A 21045-nucleotide genomic window follows, 5' to 3' on the forward strand; every position below is an offset into this window, starting at 1 on the left:
AAAGGATCCTGCACATTTACGCTGCAGAGAGTTACTAGGATCCAGTTCTACTTGACAGTCAAAAATGGAGTCTCATATGGCAAAGTTAATATGTACTGTACTAAACTTACCTATAGTGGAAGTGTTGAAGTTTCTCTTTGCCTACATTTCATATATTTGATGTATTTATAATTCAGGATAGCATCTTTCATACTATGGTATCTGTTTCTCCTCCAATAGACCAAACATCACTCCTATAACATCTATAGTTGTGTTTAACTGATAATGCAGCAGAAACATTTCTGTGCTTATTTAGGCCTGCCCGTAAAAGAATGTTTACTCTCAACCAAATTACATAGCATATACTGGAACAATACAAAAATAATAACTGTGAAGATTACCTGTAGAGAATAAGTAATTGGATAAGGAAGAAGATTGTGGAGGAGGAGAGAGGGCCATAAATGAATAACATATGGTAAATCCCATCGATCTTCTGCACATACTGAAGATGTCAAGGTATCTTTTACTGGCACAACATTAATGATAAGTGAATGATTAGTTGATTTTATGGACTGGCATTTCCTCTGTATTAAGTTGCCAAAATTTTTCATAATTTCATCAAAGCTAATTCCTTCACACATTTCATATTCTCCACCAATTCCAGTTTCATCAGTTACTGGTTGCAAACAAAGTAGTGATCTGCAGATGAAAACATTTTTAAACACGTCTGATAACATCTAATCTCTCAGTAACAAACTTCTAAAAATAGAAATTTTAGTAACAAAATTCAAACATATATTTACCTAATTTGTTGGTTTCAAACAACTGTTTCTCAATATAAAATTAAAACAGAACATAGCTATTAAAAGAGGAAGCAAAAAAAATGCTTCTAACCAAAGGGTTCTTTGAGTGGTATGTGCACCCCTTTTCAGAACTTACTGGAAAGCAGTGACTACTGGAGACACATAAGGGACTTTGAAACCTTTCTGTGTATTAGGAAGAGTAGGAGCCAAGATTCCTGTTTTTTTCTGTTGTGGGGTGTCAAGCTAATACAAATCTCAGATACTGCCCTTCTTTGAGGCGCATAAAATATGAGGGATAATGACAGATATCTTGCTTTTTTAAGTACAGCACCAATTTAATCTAATTTGCTTCCTGGATTCAGCCACTGTATTAGAGTACACATGTATCCAGCTGATTAAACCTATTAGTAGTATGCTCCTACAGCCAGACTGACGAAACTACCTGTGCAATGAATCTGATGTTACTAACACCACTAAATCATTTTGAAAAAAATAGTAAAACCAGAAATATAATTTAACTACAGTATTTATAATAAAATGTAGCAAAAAATGTTTAACAAAAGTGACAATGGGAGGGGCAGAAGTAATTTCAATCTTTGCGCCCCTAATCATTCAATCAAGTGTAGAGACTGCTCTTTATTGGATGACCATAATCATTTCCTGCAGCACTTGGGCTGGAATTTTCAAAGGAGTCAATGGGAATCCGGTGCCCACTACCCTAAACTCCTTTAAAAATCTCAGACTTGGAGCAGCTCAAAGTCTCCCTGCCCAATATTTATCCTATTTAACTTTGAGGCCCTGAGAAAATCTTAGTATGACATGGTATGGCTGCTTCTACATCAACAGTTCTAAAAACTTTCAATAATGAAAAGAACAATTCTGGAAAACTTGCTTAATTTTCAATCAAAAAAATACGTATAACTTGTCTTTGTATTTACTAGATTAGCCATCATTACTTATACAATATATTCTGTATTAAAAGAAGAATGTAAATAATCACCTGTAAGAGGTCAGTGGTATGTTAAATTCATTTATTGGTGAAGCAGTTCCTAGACATGTTCCATCTTCAAAAAGACTCAGTGGAATTGAAAAATGATTTCTTATCTGTGAAAAATAAAAGTCTGCATAAATTACATTAATAAAAGCCTTAAAGATCTAAAATATTTCAATTATGGTAAAGTGCAGAATGAGAAATTCCTTATAACCAATCCTGCAGATTTCCAGTAACCACCCCAAACACATGAAGGAATCTGTTATCTACTGTCAGGTCCTCAGATACTACAGAATATGCTCTGAGGAGAAAGACCAGGACGGTGTGGCCAACCTGAGCCTGAGAAGGAGCCAGAATTTACAAATATACATTGCCAAAGATCCACAGTAATACGTCAGCAGCCCCCCATCAACTCCACCCCCTGCTCCCAGTGCCTCCCACCCACTGGCAGCCCTGACGACCTGTGCCTCCCCCTCCCTCCTGATGAGCTGTTTTGTAGTGTGCAGGAGGCTCTGGGGGGCGGGGGATGGAGGAGCGAGAGCATGGCAGGCTCAGGGAAGGGGGTGAGAAGGGGTGAAATGGGGGCAGGGTCTGTGGCAAAGCCAGGGGTTGAGCAGTGACCACCCCCCGGCACATTGGAAAGTTGGTGCCTGTAGCTCCAGCCCCGGAGTCAGTGCCTATACGAGGAGCTGCATATTAACTTCTGAAGAGCCGCATGTGGCTCCGGAGCCACAAGTTGGCCACCCCTGGTCCAGGATATACATTTTAACACACTCAGCAGTGCTTTCATGAAACAAGGACACTCCACCAGAGAAGCAGATCACATCATGGAATGGGCAACCCAAATACCTCAAGAGAACCTGCTTCAATACAAATATAAAACCCCCTCCAACCGCACACCCCTAAGTTGTCACCTACCACCTCACACTGGAACCCATATGGGGTATCATCAAACTACAACCCATACTTAATGGGGACCCCATCCTGAAAGAAATCTTACTTGAACCACCTCTTCTGGCCTTCAAACAATCCCCCAAACTCTTCAAGCTCATCATCAGAAGCAAGCTCTCCACAGATCAGGACACACTAACACAAAGCAGCATCACACCATGGCAAACAACAGACGCAAAACATGTAGCCATATCTCCACTGCTACAATGATCAATACCTCCCACAACACACGTTTCAAGATCCATGCGTCCTACACATGCCTATCACATGTGCTGTACTTCATCCAGTGCATTTCATGCCTCAACAACTACATGGGTGAAAACAGAACATCACTACACTCTCAAATGAACTCACACAGAAACATGATAAAAGACAAAAACACCATATCACCCTTGAGTGAATGCTTTTCAAAATACTATCTCACTTTTCACAATCACTATATCTGACCTATCTATCCTCATCGTCACAGGAAACCTGCACAATAATTTCAAAAGATGACCCAGGGAGCCTAAATTCATAACTTTGCTAAACACTAAATATCACTGACTGAATAGACACACTGGATTTATAACATAATACAGTAACTCTGTTGATTAAGCGAAATGATGTTAAGCAAATCCAATTTCCCCATAAGAATTCATGTAAATGGGCGGGAGAGGGGTTAGGTTCCAGGGAATTATTTTTTTGACACACACACTCTAAGTTTTAAATAAACAATTTAATACTGTACACAACAATGATGATTGTGAAGCTTGGTTGAGGTGGTGAAGTCAGAGGGTGGAAGAGGGTGGATATTTCCCAGGGAATGCCTTACTGTTAAATGATGAACTAGCACTCATCTGAGCCCTCAAGGGTTAACACATTGCTAATGTAGCCTCACACTCTACAAGGCAGCACAAATGGAGGGAGAAGAGACAGCATGGCAGAGACACACACGCCAAACAACGTTATAAGGGAGCATTGTGCTACTTTAAACAAGCACGTTCTCTAATTGATCAGCAACATAACTGAACAATGTTAACTGGGATGATGTTAAGTGAGGAGTTACTATACAATAATCTATAACCCGCTAACAATGTCCCTCCCCCACCCCCCAGCTGACTTCCCCCACTTCCTTCGTCCCCTATGACTGGAAGGGTTTTAACGGGCCACTTTACCTTTAACGGTCCCTTGAAATATGTGTTAACTACTCGTGTTAAAGGATATATTCCTCCATGTATTTAGCAGTGGCACTCTGATTATGCTTCCCAGACCTGAAGAAGAGGTGTCTGTAAGCTCGAAAGCTTGTCTCTTTCACCAACAGAAGTGGGTCCAATAAAAGATACTACCTTAACCACCTTGTTCCTGTACATATGGCATCCTATATCATGTGTTTTAAAGAACTGACTCATATTTAGACAAATATTTTAGCCTAAAACCATCCTACCATGAGTGAGAATGAAGTAGAATTAGACTTCAGCTGTAAGCTCCTTTTCAAGAAAATAAACTTAAAAGAAGTTAGCTTTCGAGGAAAGGCAAGTATACCTCTATAATAAACGATACCTTTCAAAAGATCTTCCTTGTGTCAAAACATGAAGTTAACTGTTTGCAGGTCAAGAAACTTACAGAAGACAGTACTACAAAATTATAGCAACTGTTTAAAAAAAAAGTTCTTCAGCCATCACATCTGTTATAATCAAAACTGCACACGATTAATGTTGCTCATGTACACACACTTTTTTATGTCTTAGTGTGATTCAGTCTTGGCAACAAACAGGTAATGAATATTGCTAAATCAGTTTAGTTTGTTTAAAAAAATCCTTTTTTAATCTTCTTAATAATGTTTCTGCTTGGGAGAGATGTCTGATACTATTTAGGTGCCCTGAAATATGTAGACGTGTATACAAATTGATTATTAAGATAATAATATAAAAAGCATGAAATTAAAAAAAACTGAATTTTCTGCAAGGAAATGTGAAAGTATTCACTTTTCTATCAGATATTGATTCTGATTTGTTTTGGCAATGCCTTCATTTGATATATTTCATAAAATCATCAACTGTAGAAGTTACACAATAAACCCATGTATCTGAGATTAGACTAAGCAAACAGACTCTGCATCCTCTTATAGAGAATTCTGATATATGAAGTATCAATCAAGTATTTATCTGATTACTCCTTTTTTATGAATAACCTCCTCTCCAGTGTGAAACATCTGTGCTGTGCTTCTCTTACAAATGTGGAAATACTGGTGGCAGCTTAGCTTTTTCTACTGGATAACAACCTATCCCACAGTGAGACACTATGGACGAGTAAGCAGTAAGGAAAAATTAGCTCAGCAGATGGTATCATTCAAGGGACACAGCTCTGGAAATCTGGTCCCTTAAGGGATAAAAAAAGTGAAATGATTTTGCTTACTGCCATCTCAAAATCAGCTTTAGAACTATGATTGCAATGGACAAAGTAGGAGCCCTAAACAGCCAATTTATTTACAGCTCTAGAGGCCAAGATTCTGCTTCAGAAGGCAGAAAGGGAATGGCTAAATCCCAGAGATTAGTGGAGATAGCTGAACCACCTCTGGTATTTGCAGGTAGAGATGCAATGCAAATACCTCAGAGATGGATCAAGATCCAGAAAAGTTTTCTGGGGGACTTGGTAGCAAAGTTTACCTGTTTCAAGATTGAAGACAATAGGGAGACTACAGAATTATCTGTAGAAGACAAGGATGGACGTGGGCTTTCCAGCTTGGACACTGAAGTCTTCCTCCTCTATTACTGAACAGTCAGTTGAGATCAGCTCTGAGGAAGCAAAGGTCTTAGCAATAGGAAAACGGTTTGATTTCTTGTCCTTGGAGGATTGATACTTGCTTGGAGATGTCTATCCAGACCCTGCACATTGCATCTGACAGCTTGGATGCTGGCTGACTACAGAAAAGCTGATTGGCTCTGGTTCAAGACTTCTTTCTCCAAAACAGAAAATCTGAGAACAGACAGATATTTAAAGCCAAATGGAAAAGATTTTCTATTTGAGCAGCTCAGCATTAGCTTTCTCTGATAACTGCTCACATTCTAGGAAGGAGTGGGAGTCCCATGAAATGTAGACATAGGTGCTCTTGTATGTCAAGAGCCACAAAGCAGTCCATTGGATCCAAAGAGGAGATAACAGAAGCAAGGGAACTATACAGAATTTTGAAGCAACAGATGAAAGTGTTGAGATTACTATGAAGATCAAGGACAGGCCTCCAATCCCCTTTCTTCTTTGGCATTAAGTAGCAATATGATTGAAATCACCTATCCCTGAACTCTGGAGACCTTTCTCTTACTGTTCCCACTTGAATGAGGGCAATGTACCTCTTGCTTCAACAGTCTCATAAGAAGTGTCCCTGAAGAGGGACAGGAAAGGAGCTTGACTATTTTAAAACTATATGGGCCATCCCCTTGCTGATTAGTTTGAGGACCCTCAGTCCAAGCTTCTTTGAAATAAGAAAAGCAGTTGGAAAAAGGGGTGGTGGAGGAAAGTGGATCTGAAGGTGGTCCAGCTAGTGTCTTGATGTGTGTCAAAACCTTTTCTTACCTGATGCCTCAGACTGTGGGGCAGCTGGGGAAGAGGCAGATCACCACCTCTGGTGAAAGTACCTCCTCAAGAGTTCTGAAGACCATTGCTGTGGATAGGACTGAGTTTGTGGTCTCTGTCTATAAAATGGTTGTGTTGGATACTTCCTCTTTTGGGGTTGGGATGTACACACCCAAAGATCTTAGGAATGTTCTTGAGCCCTTTAGATTATGGAGTGCTTCATCCATACCTCACAGGAGAGCTTATTGCCCTCAAGTGGGAGGTCCCTCAAGGCTTACCTGAGAATTCCAATGCCTGCAACCAGGAAGATCTCTTCAACATGGTGGTGACTATTGTTCTGGCTGCTGGGTCAGGCGCATTGAGGGCTGCTTCAAGGGCCAGTCATGAGGGATTTTAATTACTTATGCTAGTCTTTCAGGACTCTATGCAGATGGAAAGTCTGTCCCAAAGCAGAAAGCTGTATTTTGAGAGTAATGCCCAATAATTTGCTGGTCTGAGAGCTTGCTGAAGAGATGTCTTCCTCCCAAAGACGTCTAATTTCTTTGGGTCTTTCTCCAAAGGAGTGTATGTGGGCTGACCTCGCTGATTTGATTTTTCTTGACCTGACTCCACCACAAGACCATTAGAGGTAGTATACTGGTAAATATATTCAAACCATTTAGCAGTCACGTGTACTGATTGACTGCTTTCAGAGGCTGCTGTCATTGAGACAGGCAATGCCAAATCATTTTGGCCAGTCTGAGCAGCCCATCATTAAAGGCCATTAACATTAGCCAGTTGCCCCATAAAGGAAGACTAGAGAATATCCAGAAGCTTATACAGGTGTTTTCTCCTGTATAAATTCCCAGTGGAATGTCCAGAATCTCCATAATTCTTTTCAATAAGTCCTGGAAGACTTTCAGCTCATCCATAGAAGCTGTGAATGGGGGGGGGAGGGAGGTGGAGGGGAGAGACGGACCCTAACAGCTTTACCTGGAAAAAGCAATAAGATGGCCAGAGGCTGATAAGGTTTGGGAGAATGGCCATTCCTACTCTATTCTTCCTTGCCCTTTACAAGTTGAAAATAGGACAGGAGAGAAGCCTGATACAAATGAAGCTGTATACTTGGCAAAGTGAATCTGTCTGTAAAGATCAAGGATTATGCCAATTGCTTGAGTATGGATTTACTTCCCAGGGGAATGAGCACAGATGCGATTGGTAGCAGTAGTTAGGATGACATTGGTGGATACTCAAAGGGTGCTCCCTATTCGTTCCCAATTTTTCTGGTACCCCTCAAGGATTCATCCCTCAATTCTCTGCCGAACTCTCACTGTGCCGCACACAGAGAAGAGGGGGCATGCTCAGGAGAGGAATCCCTGCTATGTGCCTCTGAGGTTGAGGGGCACTTCTGTTACACATGTCCTATGGGTTATTTGGTAACGACCTTCTGTAGCCTCTCGATGAGAAAGGTCTGTTCACACCAAGTAGTACATGGGTGCTGATACACACAGTCCTTGAGCCACTGGAGCGGCAGTCTCCATTGCTTCCAAAAAATGTAATTTGTGCGAAAGAGAGACATCTCAGGATAGAGACACTCAGCGGCATAATGCTCAGTGCCAGAGTATTCGGTGAGAGGTTGGCATTGGAGGCACTATGGTCTACGATATGGACAGAGACCATCGGTGCTGGGTTGAGTTTTAGTGTTGGACATCACTTTTAGGCTTCTATAGAAGTGAACATTAGGGGGAAATCCCTGTGATCCCTATTTGAAGAAGGAAATCAACATCTGCCTTGGTCCTGGAAGTGATGCTCCTTCTGGCCACTTGTTGAGCACACCACCGAAATGGACAACGAGAGGGGCTTATGCAAAACGGCTCAGTAACTCAGCTTGGCATCTCAGCTCACCTGGGCACTGGATTAACCTGATATCTGGAGATTCTCTGAAAGTCTGCCAAGATCCAATGAGACTTGCATGGGCCTCTCTGGGAGAAAGTGTTTCAGTTTTGCACCTCTTGCCTTCTGGGTCCTCTTGTAAACAGAGCAGCATTCTGGAGCATGTCTGTCTTCCAGGCATAACAGACATCTGAAGTGCCTGTCATTCCTAGGCATCAGTACACTGCAGGAGAGGCAGAGTGAACACCTGCAATTTATGGTTGGCCGTTTCAGAACTGCTATATAGTGGTTGGGGAGAAGGGATAAGGCCCTTATACAGAGGTTATATAGGCAGGAAGAAAACATATCACAACTCTATTCTTAAGTCTATCACTTCTTTTAAACCAACAGGGGGTAGGGGAAGGAACAAAAAAAAACAAACCCAAAAAACCCTCATCTGGAGTACAATAACTAACAACTATTCTGAACTAATACAAATTATGCTCGCTAACTTGCTAAGAGCGAGGAACATGGATACTACAGGGTTCCACCTCGCAATCATAGGGGGCAAGAAGGAACTGAATGTGGTTTGCAGCCACGAGGCCCTTTATGTCCATGGCTACAGGAAACAAGAGGGCACTAAAGAAGCAGGTGCAGCTCAATGGACACTGCTATTCAAAAGAATACAATCTCATGCTTGTGAGAGCATGCTTACAAAGAGTGGGAAACTCGTGGACAGTCACTCAAAGAGCAGCCCTTTGTTTCCAACACCAAAGATTGAAAGGGCTACAGATATTTACAGTGAGGGATATGGCATCTTCAAGGATGAGAATGTTCAGAACATCTCAAGTCAGCTATTTGTCAATTAAGTCACAGATATGACCCTTCCTGTAGTCTGACCCAGTGAAGCTAGGAAGATTAAGAGGGCCTGAATGAGTCAGGATGTCAAAGAACAAAGTGAAAAAATAAATAAAATAAAGCTTATGCCTTCCTGTAAGTATTGGTGCATTGTGGGCTTTCCAGGACTAAAAATTCCCTGACTTTCTACAATTAAACCTGTGTCTCACTGCACAAAAACTGAAAGAAATTTAAATATGAAGTATGTCCTGTTGAATCTAAAGGATGCTTCCAGGAGATTGCTGATTACTTGGGAGCAAGTAATAAATAGGCATCAGGATTCCCTTTATTTTTAATAATTCCCAGTTCATAAAGCAAGCATTTTTTTGGGTTAGGGACACAAGATAGGTTCCATGATCAAGATGATATAATTTTAAAGGTAACACCACTGGACAGGTAGGTTCCATTTTGGATGAGGGGCCTGAATGCTGGTCTGTCAGATTGTACTACTCTAAGAAATTTGGCTACCTGGGGATTTTCTGCAAGTGAGCCTGAGGTCCCTGTGTAAAGCACACTACTATCTATGAGCAGATATTTTACAAACAGTGGTGCTGGGTTGGAGACCTCTGTTTCTGCCTTCTTGGAGAAAGTCCAAAATGACTGGAATTCCTAGTTTTATGGGATTTGCACTGTGCTCTTGGCACCAGCAAATGAATCTGGACATTATAGTGGAGTATAAGAACATATCAGCGGCCATACTGGGTCAGACCAAAGGTCCATCTAGCCCAGGATCCTGTCTTCCGACAGTGGCCAATGACAGGTTCCCCAGAGGGAATGAACAGAACAGATAATCATCAAGTGATCCATACCCTGTCGCCCACTCCCAGCTTCTGGCAAACAGAGGTTAGGGACACCATCCCTGCCCATCCTGGCTAGAAGCCATAGATGGACCTATTCTCCATGAATTTATCTAGTTCTTTTTTGAACGCTGTTATAGTCTTGGCTGTCTCATCCTCTGGCAAGGAGTTCCACAGGTTGGCTGTGCGGCATGTGAAAAAAATACTTCCTTTTGTTCGTTTTAAACCTGCTGCCTATTAATTTCAGTTGGTGGCCCCTAGTTACTGTGTTATGAGAAGAAGTAAATAACACTTCCTTATTTACTTTCTCCACACCAGTCATAATTTTGTAGACCTCTATCATATCCCCACCATGTCATCTCCTTTCCAAGCTGAAAAGTCCCAGTCTTATTAATCTCTGCTTTTAGTATCAGTACTGGCCAAAATGAAAGTAAAGGCCTTAAAGACTCTGGAGGGCTGGCCCAGATGTTCTAGTGCTTCTCTCTCAAAAGACAAACTGTTAGTTGAAATCATTTCAGATATAGATGAAGAAAAGGACTTCAAGAGAATTTCCAGTCTCCATGGAAACTGTAGTGGAGGCCCCTGGTTCAGCTCTATCAGGTCAGAAACCAAGGTGTTTCCTCAGCCAGTGTGGATGCCTGTTCTCACTTTGTTTGGACCACTTTCCCCACTAGTGGAAATACACAGAAAAGGTCCTGTGACCAACTGTGTGATAAGGCATCCGTCCCCTTGGATCTGGAGTCTGTCTTCGTGGTGAAGTATTTTGGCCTCTTTGCATTTGTATGATTTATGAAGAAGTCGCCTGAATGGACGCAGAAAGTCTGAACACTAAGATTGAAAACCTTCTGATTCAATCACCACTTGGAGTTACTGACTCTGTTTGCTGAGCCAGTCAGCTTTTTGTTTCAGATCCCCTTTTATGGGGATCGCTTGGAGGGAAAGAAACTGTTCCACTCACCTTCATTATTTCCATTATCTCTGCATGTAGCACTGGACTCCTTGTTCCCCCTTGGTTGTTTAAATATGTGACCACAGTTGTGTTGTCTGATTGAACCAGGACATAGTTCCACTCTATACCAGAATGGAACCTTCGCAGAGCCAGCTTGACCACTCTCTCAGCTCTATGGTGATTATGCCGTGAGCATTTTCCTCCAGGCTCCAGGGGCCCTGAGATGCTTGAGTCTCCAAGTGTGCTAGTCAGTTGTGAGAAAGAGAATCCTGAAGGCAGATGGGCATGACTTTGCAGACACTGTCATGGTCCAACCACCACTGTAGGGAGTGGAGTACTTGTGTTGGAATCTGTACTTAATCTGTCATGTATTCCAGGGAGCAGTTCCACATCTTTAGCATGAAGGCTTCTGATGTGTGATTGTGCTGATGCAATGATCTCTTTATATGACACCAGAAGGCCTAGCAGTTGAAGGCACAGTGGTATAGTAGGCCTCCTGCAGCTCCAGAGCAAGCTAAGATCCAAGATTTTTCTGAAATGTTTTTAGTGATGGATAGATCTTTGCTATCAACACATCTGTTTCTGCTCCCAGATGAATTATGTTGGTGGACGGAGTCAGGGAACTTTTCTTGAAATTGATAAAGCCATGCACCTGTAGGAGATCAATGTCCAGGACATGGCTCTGTGTGCTGCTGACTGTGATGGAGCTCTCATTGGCATGTGGCTCAGGAATGGGTACCGGCACGTTCCCTGTGACCAGAGTCTGGCAACTATCACCACCACCATCTTTGTAAACCTGGGGGCCGAGGACAGGCTGAACCAGACTGTTTGATACTGATGTTTCCTGCCATAGGCAAACCTCAGAAGCCTGCAGTGACACAGTCTGAAGAGAATACAGAAGTATGCATCTGCTAGATCCACTGAAGTCAGGAAGCACCCCAAGAAAAGGATGACACCATATAGGCCAGATTCCCCAAATGAAACTTCGTTTTATTCATCTATATGTTGAGCCTTTTGAAGTCAGCTGGGTGCAGGCTAGGCACAACTCATTGTCTGTCACTCCTGGGAAGACTACCTCACAAATGGAACACTGCTTGGATTTAACCTGGTGCTTTTTGACTGCTCTGCCCTACCTATATGGTGACAGAGGAGCCAGCAGGAAACAGCTTTGGCAGAGGATAAGATGCGTTAAACCACCGAAATGTTAATGACCCAAGGAGGAAGAGGAAGCCAGAAAGAAATAACTGCCTGCCACTGCTCAAAAACAGGGTAAAAATTAAACTAACAAATAAATGGGGGCAGGAGCAATCATACCATCAACTGACTGCTAATGCAGAGCAGAAGAACTGGCAGCAAGCAGGAGCAGAGGGGATATGGTCAGAGGGCACAGGGCCAAAACTTTGATCCACCTCCATGAGCTGCTCAGTGGAGGGGAGGGTCCCAGTTGTCCGGCATTGTGGGATACGCTGGACTGCAGAATACATTTAAGCTCTTTCAGACCATTCCTTAATGCCACAAGACTTAAGGTAAAACATTCCCAACTATGGAATAGGTTTCCATGACTAGTCCACAACTTGTTGGGGAATAGAGACTCACATTCACACATGGGGATGGGCAAACAGAACCCCATGTTCTTGTCCCCACAATATCTGAAACTGTGCTATAGCTGTTTCCCTGGTTGGTGTGAATGGGCTTTTTCTGTTGTGAAATGTATTATATAAAGCAAGTGCTGTACTAATGTACTAATCTCTCTAATGATTATCTGTAACAGTGCTAAGACAATTCCAGTCCACACTGGTAAGAGAATCTGTGCTAGAAAAGTTCTCTAAATAACTGTTCTTAAAACATGGTTGTAAACATGGGTGATGTGGAATTATAGTCAATAAAATCACCCAGATTAACAGTCTTATAAAAAGGTATTGGAAGAAAACTGTAGTACCTGTACAGGAGAACGTACAGTTATCATCTTACTCCCTTCTGCCGTATCAATTTGACAAACAATGGATCTTTCAACACCCGACTCCTCATGTCTTACTCTATAAAGACATCGACCCACTTTTGTCAACGGAATCTTGTCAGCAGTGGAGTGTTTATGAGGACCTCAAAGTTGAAAAAATACACAGTTATAAATTAATGAAACAATCAAAGCAGCATGTACATACATTTGAAAAACCAACAATTTATACAAAAAAAATCTGTGTTCAAGAATTTTTACTGTAACAATAAATCTGGAAACATGAAGAACATTCACCGGTTTACAAAATATAATATGGAATTATGCTATTTCTGATCTGAATGTCACTCTCTTAGAAGTAAAATTTCTCAGTAGTTTGGCTAATACTACAAAATTGTTTTTAGAAAGGATGAGTTAATCTCTAATATTTTTAATGTGTCTTTTACCACTACAAATCATCAACATTGTTTTGCAAAGACTGATAATTTACATTAAGTTTTGCATCTTTTAAAAAAAATGTTTATTGCTGTGGCGCAATAGCTTCACTCATTAATGTTTCACAGTAATAATGAAATAAGTGGTTGAAGGTACTCTGACAAACTAGTTTTGAAAAGTCCCAAATTCATAATTAATAAACTAGCATTATCAACGTTATTCAATTGCAAGCTATACAGTATTAAAATAGGTTCATTATTTTTTGAATTAATAAACCATGCTAATTTTCTTTAAAATCTTTATTAAAAATCACCTTTTCCAGGACCACAATACATAAATGCTTAAACTATCTAGAAACAGACTCAAATTTTGGTGGCACAATTTTGCACTCAAAGTTGTGTATGCAAATGAAGTCTGAACTACTTGTTTCTGGGCACAAAAATCAGAAACTGAGACAAGGCCTGTCCAAAAACTGGGGCCTACATTATTATGGCATAGAATAAACCAGCAGACCACAATAATTATGCTCAAATGTATCATATGTAAATTTGAAAAATATTTACATACACACAAAACAAATCTGATGTGACTCTAAAGTAAGATTTAAGATATTGTTATGTCACTGGAAAGCCAGAAATTGTTCCTTTCAAGTAATAAAAATCATATTAAACGCAAGCATTATCTTCTTCACTGGGAAGATGCACTACTGATGTATACAAAAGCAGAAGATTTATTATGCAACTTACTGAGCTGAATGTAAAACATTTTGCTGCTTAGGGTGGTCATTGCTGCGAACTGGTCACTCTCACTTTTAGTTCTGAGAAACTCCATGTTTAGACTTTCCCCATCTTTTAAATGAAATGTTTTTGCTCCAGACTCAACATTAAGGACTTTAAAGGAATCACTCGGTGAGACAGTGATGGGAAGTCCTAAGGAATTCATTATTACAAATGGTGCTTGATCTTTTTTGAAGATGTCTGAAGTTTTGCTAGCTGCTTCAGCAAATGCCTAAAGAACAAAATAAATTTGTTAAAATATATATTTAAAAACACAAATAACCCCAAGAGGTACTAAATACCAAAGTGTTATTTAAATCTAGATTACCTGTATAAAAAGTCATCTAAACTAACACTGAATTTCTTGACTGTGAAAAAGTCCCATTTAAACAGATAGGTGATATTTCTTACCATGCCCAGGTTACTCAACATTTGTAGTCCACATTTGGATAGTGTAATGTTCAGCTGGTCTTTCGAGGAGATGTTTATTACTGTTTTATATTCTGGTACCTTATAGCGTTCTTCTTCAGCATCTGATTCTAATGCTCCTTTAGCCTTCTTTTTCATCTAAAAAAGCCAAAAATGAATTTTACCAAAAAAGAAAAGGGGAAATTAATTGTCCAATGATTTTCTTTGTAGGAATAATCTCTGCATCAATCCGAGATATTTGGACTGCACTTCTCAGCCTGAAAATACTGATGACAGAATTCCCGCCACTGCTGGGGGTATGTCGGGGGCAGGAAGGAAAAGTAGCTGCACTTTGACTATTCAAAGCTGGGATATAGTCCCCTGAGAATAATAACCATCTGGTAAAAATCAGAGCAGCATCCAGAAGATGAAATAAGAATGAAAAGGCTGACACCAAGCCCCAGAGCTTTTATGGACTATTCTCTCTACTATTTATAGGAAGAGAGGTATTGCTCAAAGTCTCAGACTGGAAAGAGGTCAGGATCCACATTTGTTTTAGGTTTACTGCATTTTTTCTAATCTGAAAATTTAAATCCAACCTTCTCTATAAAAAGCTATTTTTAGTATAAAATATGATTAATTACTATCCCATAAATATAACCAATTATTAAGGGAACACACACAACTAACACAGCATTCCTTGAGCAGAGGGCAACTATCCTTAAAAAAAGCAGGCTGTAATTCAGCAGCACCCGAAAGCTGCACTCTATTGAAAAACTTACACCACTGACAAGGATTCTGATAGTTAAGGTTCTGATCGTTTCCATTCAAAATACCTGTTTCAAAATGTTAAAGTTCTATGATAGCTGAAACCTGGCATAATCAGACAGATTTTTCTTCCAGAGAGAGTAACTGTAACAGTGGTTCTTTGAGATGTCACGCAGATATGTATTCCACCTAGGCGTGTGCACATCTGGTGCGCTGGAGCAGGAGAATTTGCTTAGCAGTATGCATGGAGGCGTAACACTTGCACCTCATGGCCTCAGACCCTCACCATAGACCCTCCCTCAGTTCCCTTGCACCGAATGCCCAGAGATAGACTCCAACGCAGGGGGACAGAAGGTGGGTCGAGGAATACACATCTGCATCACATCTCGAAGAACCACAGTTAAAGAAGAAAAAAAAAAGATTACTTACTGTGAGTAGATGCAGCTGTGTAAATCCATTTAGATGATTCACAAGCAGTACCCTTCCCTGCCCCCAGAGGAGGGGCTCAGAGTCTACCTAAACAAGGATTGCAGGACAACCCTTCTGAAAGTTGCATCCACCCTGGCAGATGCGGTGATGGCATAGCGGTTTGTAAATGTACCTATGGAAGACCACATGCCAGTCATACCAATGTTCAATATGGAAAAGTCACTGAGGAACGCTACTGACATTGCTTGCACTCTCGTCGAATGAGCTCACACCCACTTACTTATTTCATATGCAGTCTTGATACAGAATGGTATAAATCTAGAGATCATCCGTGAAGAGGTCACCTGACCCTTCATACAATCTGCATATGACACAAACAGGCAAGGCAAAGCACAGAACTGTTTAGTCCTGTCCAGACAGAAGGATAGACATCACCTGACATATAATTTATGGAGATGCTGCTCCTCCAGAGATGAATGCAGCTTAAAAGGAATACAGGTAAGTATACCATGTGGTTCAAATGAAACTGAGAAACTGCTTTAGACAAAAATTTTAGATATGGTCGTAAAGTCACCTTGTCTTTGGAGAATTGTGTATAAGGAGGCCCTGCCATCAGGGCCTGCTACTCTCACATACTCCTCATGGATGTCATCACTACCAGGAATGTAGTTTTCTGAGACAAAAACAGAAAGGGACAAGATGCTAAGAGCTAAAACTGAGGTCCTATCAGGCTGCTGGGACAGAGAAGGTTCCACAGATGAACTGGCTCTTGGACAGGAGGAGTAGACAAAGAAGCCCTTTTAAGTATCTTGTCACCATGGGACTGGAGAAGACTGATCTTCCCTGAATAGGGGGACGAAATGCAGATATCACTGCCGGATGCACTTTCAATGAACTAAGAACAAACTCCAGTGATTGAAGGTGCAGCAGGTACTCCAAGATGCCATGAATGGAAGCCAGCATCGGTTAAATTCTACGGGCTAATGACCATAGGAAAAGTAATTTCCATTTGCCCAACAAGCCATCCTGGTAGAGGGATTTCTAATGTTGAGTAGAACCTTCTAAACAGCCGCGGAACACCGCTCTTCCTCCTCATTCAGCCATGCAGCAGCCGTGCTGTGCTCTGGTTTCTGTGCCTTATCATGGCAGGACAGCTTGCATGCTCTAATGATCCCCAGAGTCTGTGTCGGCGGGGGGCTTTTTGCTCCTGATAAGTTCAACCATGCTGGATTGGTCTGTGGGGTAGGGGCCAGACAAAACAGACACCTTGGTCCTCCAGGTTCGGGGTTAGGCACAGGGCTAACAACCCTGTCCCGTAAAAAACAAAATAAGTTACAGAAACAGCGATGGAGAAATTGACCATTACCGTGTGTGATGGCCTTCAGGAGTCAATGACCCATATGACTGCCAGTGGTGAAAGCTAAAAGGAAGCCACTGGCATGAAGACTGAAGTGCTCAACACCAAGACAAAAACCAAACTTGGTTTTTTGAACATACGGACAATGTACGAAGCAGGGAAGCTAGCTCAGCAGAGACGCCACAGCTTACACATCCTAGGTGTCAGTGAGAGCAGATGGATGCGATCAGGAAGATTAACAACAGCCTGGAGAGAAACTTTGCTGTTTTCTGGATGGGATGATGGACAACACCATGAGGTTGTTGCCATCCTTTTGAAGAAGGGAGTGGAGCATTCCCTCCTTGAATGGAAATCCATCAGTAGCAGACTTATGAGAGCCAGACTGAAAGGGAAACATAATAATATCACCCTGATTCAGTGTTATGCTCTGATAAATGACAGCGATGAGGAAGTAAAGGACAAATTCTACCTTACACTACAGGCGGAGTAAGAGAGAGTATCATGCCACAACCTAATTATCGTCATGGGAGACCTGAATGTCAAGGTCAGTAAGGACAACACAAACAATGACAAAGCAATTGGAAGACATGGGTGTGGCATGCTGAAAACGGAGAAAGGCGTGTTGATTTCTGTAATATGAATGACCTAGTCATCGGTGGAACCCTATTTGAACATTGTGAAATTCACAAGCTGACATGCTGTTCTCCAAATGGCAGAGATAAGAACCAGATTGACCATATTATGATCAATGGCGACGCTCACTGACAGATGTGAAAGTGAGAACAGGTGTAGATGTTGGCAGTAACCACCATCTTGTGACAGCCTCCATCAAGCTAAAACTGAGATGTGTGAGTCCACCAAACAAGGGACATAGACGTTATATCGACAAGCTAAAGTCCCTTGAAATATAGAAAGCCTTCGTTCTTCAGTTAAAGAACAGGTTGCAAGCACTTGCAGACCTTGATGAAGAGGAGGGGAATGCAGATGAGGAGATGAACAAGAAGTGGAACAAAGTAACAGCAATTTATAAACAGAGCAGTGAAGCCTGTCTAGGCTACAGGCAGAAGAGAAGGAAGGAGTGGATTACACCCAGCACATGGAACTCCACAGAAACCAGACAAGCCCTGAAGAAAAAAGTTTTAGTCACAAAATCCCAGAAGCTAAAGGACAAATACCATGAGCAGTATAGCAAGGCACACCAGGAGGTCAAATGCCTTGTGTGAGAAGACAAACGGCATTATATGGATAATCTGGCAACACAAGCAGAGGACGCAGCTGCTCGTGATGAACAAGGAACCATCTACAAAATGACGCGGCTTATCAGTGGTAAAAGGCAGACAGCAACAAACACTCTCATCAGGAACAAACAATGACACCTACTAACAACCGAAAAAGAACAAGAAATGCACTGGACAGAGCATTTCAAAGAATTGCTGAACAGAGAGCTACCTAAAGAGGAAGCAAACATCCAGGAGGCAGAAGATCTTGATATCAACACAGACACCCCAACTAAGGAAGTGATCATTCAAGCCACCAAATCTTTAAAAAATGGGAATGCTCCTGGCAAGGGTAACTTGAATGCAGAATTGTTCAAGTAAATCCTAAATTAGCAGCATCTATCCTAGCCCCTCTATTTACATCAGTCTGGGAAAGGAAAAAAGTACCAGATGAGTGGACCAATGTGGTTATAGTGAAGATACCAAAGAAAGGAACTCTCAGTGATTGTAATAACTGGCATGGTATCACACTTTTATCTGTGCTAAGCAAAGTATTGTGTAAGATCGTAGTCCAGCATATATCAGAGGCAGTTGATAGCATTCTCAGAAAAGAGCAAGCTGGTTTTTGGAACAAGCATGGATGCAGAGACCAGATCTTCACTCTACAAAACGTAACAGAACAGTGCTTAGTTCAGTGAAACTCTGCATAAATTTCATAGACTTTAAGAATGCTTTTGATAGCATTCTCAAGACCAGCCTATGGCACATTCTGCGGGCATATGGAATTCCTTTTCATATAATCAATGTCATCAAAAGCTTCTATTTCAACTTTACACGCAGTGTTGATCACAGTGATTTCAGTTTTGCAGTGGTGTGTCATGTCTGCAATCCTCTTCAACATTGCCATCGACTGGGTAATGCGGCATACAATAGAAGACATGCCAAGAGGCACTATTCTCATCCTTTGAGGACCTGGACTTCACAGACGATGTCACTCTCCTATCACACTCCCAACACCATATACAAGAAAAAACAACTTGACTCAACACATTCAGCCAGCAAATTGGACTGAAAATCAACAGCAATAAGACAGATATCATGACCTTTAATATTGCCTCACCATTGCCAATATGGCTAGAGGATTATGTTCTCACCAATGTAGAAACATTCACATACTTGGGCAGCACCATCAGCCAGGACAATCTCAAACCAAGATCTATTGACACAGCGCAGCCAAGAGGATCTGAGCACCATCATTGCCAGGAGGTGTTGGAGATGGATCGGTCATGTGCTTTGGATGGAAACTGATTCCATCACCAGAACAGCAATAAGATGGACACCTGAAGGCAAGTGAAAATGAGGCCGCCCAAAAACAACATGGTGAAGAGCTGTGGAAGCTGAGCTTCAGGGCATAACAGTAAGGGCAGTTCTGAGGGCGCAAGTAGCCGGTCTGACTCATCCATAGCCCAGAATGATTAGGGTGCTGATACCAATGGTGGAAATGGTACGGCTGGCAGCTAGTACGCCTCCTCAGTCTCCGATGCTGGGAATGGTGTTGATCCCAAAGTCAACATTGGCACTGACATAACTAAGAGTTCCAAGGTGGAAGGCAGTGACTGCTGCCTCAGCAACACTGGCAGTGCTGGCCACATAGAAACTGAAGTAGTTCCTGGTACCGAGGAGGTTGCTTATAAGAAGTCTGGCACCAGCCCTGTTTCTCCTGAGGGAAACACCAGGGCGCAGCATCAGCAGACCCATAGGTTCAGCAGCCTGTCCAGCCAACAGAGCTATAAAGGACACAGCCCTGGCAAAGTTCTGGACCAAGGGAGAGGTCAAGACAGAAAGGCAAAGGAAGTCCCTGTTGTCTGATACACTGCCAGCGCTGAAGCAGCCAGTGCCAGCATCGCCCTCACTGGTACCTGACTGAAAGGACACCCTCGGGCCAGAACCAGAGTCAATGGTACAGGGTTTCTAACCTCCTGGCATAGTGTCGGGGAGTAGCTGACAGGACCTGCTCCATCCCATGCACCAGAATTCATGACGTGTTGATCCATGTTCCTTCTAAAGGAGGGAGACAAGTCCCCACAGTACCTGGAGTGGCATCCCTTGGTCTTATGTGACCTTTTCCTCAGCACACATGGTGGGGAACAACTCCTCAATCTCTTAGGAGAGGTGCCAGCTCCAGGAAGCGAAGCGGCAGCACTTTCCAATCCAAGGGCGACCTATGATCTGATGAGGGCCTCAATACTGAAACAGTCCACATGGCGTATTTGAGCAGGTGCTGCTTCAGATGGAGATTCCTGGCCACTTGAGTCTGTTTTGTGAACAATCTGCAAATCGAACCCTGCTTCTTAACGTGGGCTTCAGCTAGACACAACAAGCACCGTGTGTAGGGATAGTTAGTAGGGTTTGCCCCACCCACACCACAGACAATGTTTAAATCGGGGTGAGGGCATCATTAGGAGACAAACTACAACTACCACTATACTGGGGTACTCATGAACTATGTAGAACTAGAAAAAAACCTCACTGAATAGACGATTGTGAGGTTGAAAACCACACAGATCTCCAACTCCAGCCACAGGTGATAAGAAGGAACCGAGGAGGGGTCAGGGCGGTGCCACCTCAGAGCCAGGGGAAGGGCTGCGGTCACAAGGCACAAGCTCCGCCCCTCTATGGATACTGCTAGGCAAATTCTCTGGCTCCGGCACTCTGGGCACACACACCTAAATGAAATATGAGGCTGCATCTACTCAAAGAACAACGGTTGGTTTAATCAATGTGAAGAAGAAAATATCTTTTCTTTTTCAATTTCAGTTTTTGTATTCAATTTAAAAATGAAGTTTTAAATATATACTTTGGCAAGTGAGTAGTCACTGTAGACTAATCACTATGCTGCATTCCGTGAACAGTTTCTGTCTCTAAGTTAAT

The 21045-nt window shown here is 42.0% G+C and overlaps 1 protein-coding gene across 1 annotated transcript in view; it reads right to left on the bottom strand.

Moving 5' to 3' along the window:
- VPS13A (vacuolar protein sorting 13 homolog A) overlaps window positions 1–21045 on the bottom strand; it is a 262402-nt gene that overhangs the window by 90670 nt on the left and 150687 nt on the right. The window contains exons 43-47 of the mRNA XM_084628103.1: window positions 14347–14502; window positions 13906–14167; window positions 12710–12870; window positions 1783–1886; window positions 381–678 (exon numbers count right to left, since the gene is read on the bottom strand). Coding sequence (XP_084484229.1) covers window positions 381–678; window positions 1783–1886; window positions 12710–12870; window positions 13906–14167; window positions 14347–14502 — 981 coding nt within the window. The remainder of the gene's footprint in view (window positions 1–380; window positions 679–1782; window positions 1887–12709; window positions 12871–13905; window positions 14168–14346; window positions 14503–21045) is intronic.

The sequence above is a fragment of the Lepidochelys olivacea genome (assembly GCF_965140295.1).
Source record: "Lepidochelys olivacea isolate rLepOli2 genome assembly, chromosome: 5".
Taxonomy (NCBI): Eukaryota; Metazoa; Chordata; order Testudines; family Cheloniidae; genus Lepidochelys; species Lepidochelys olivacea.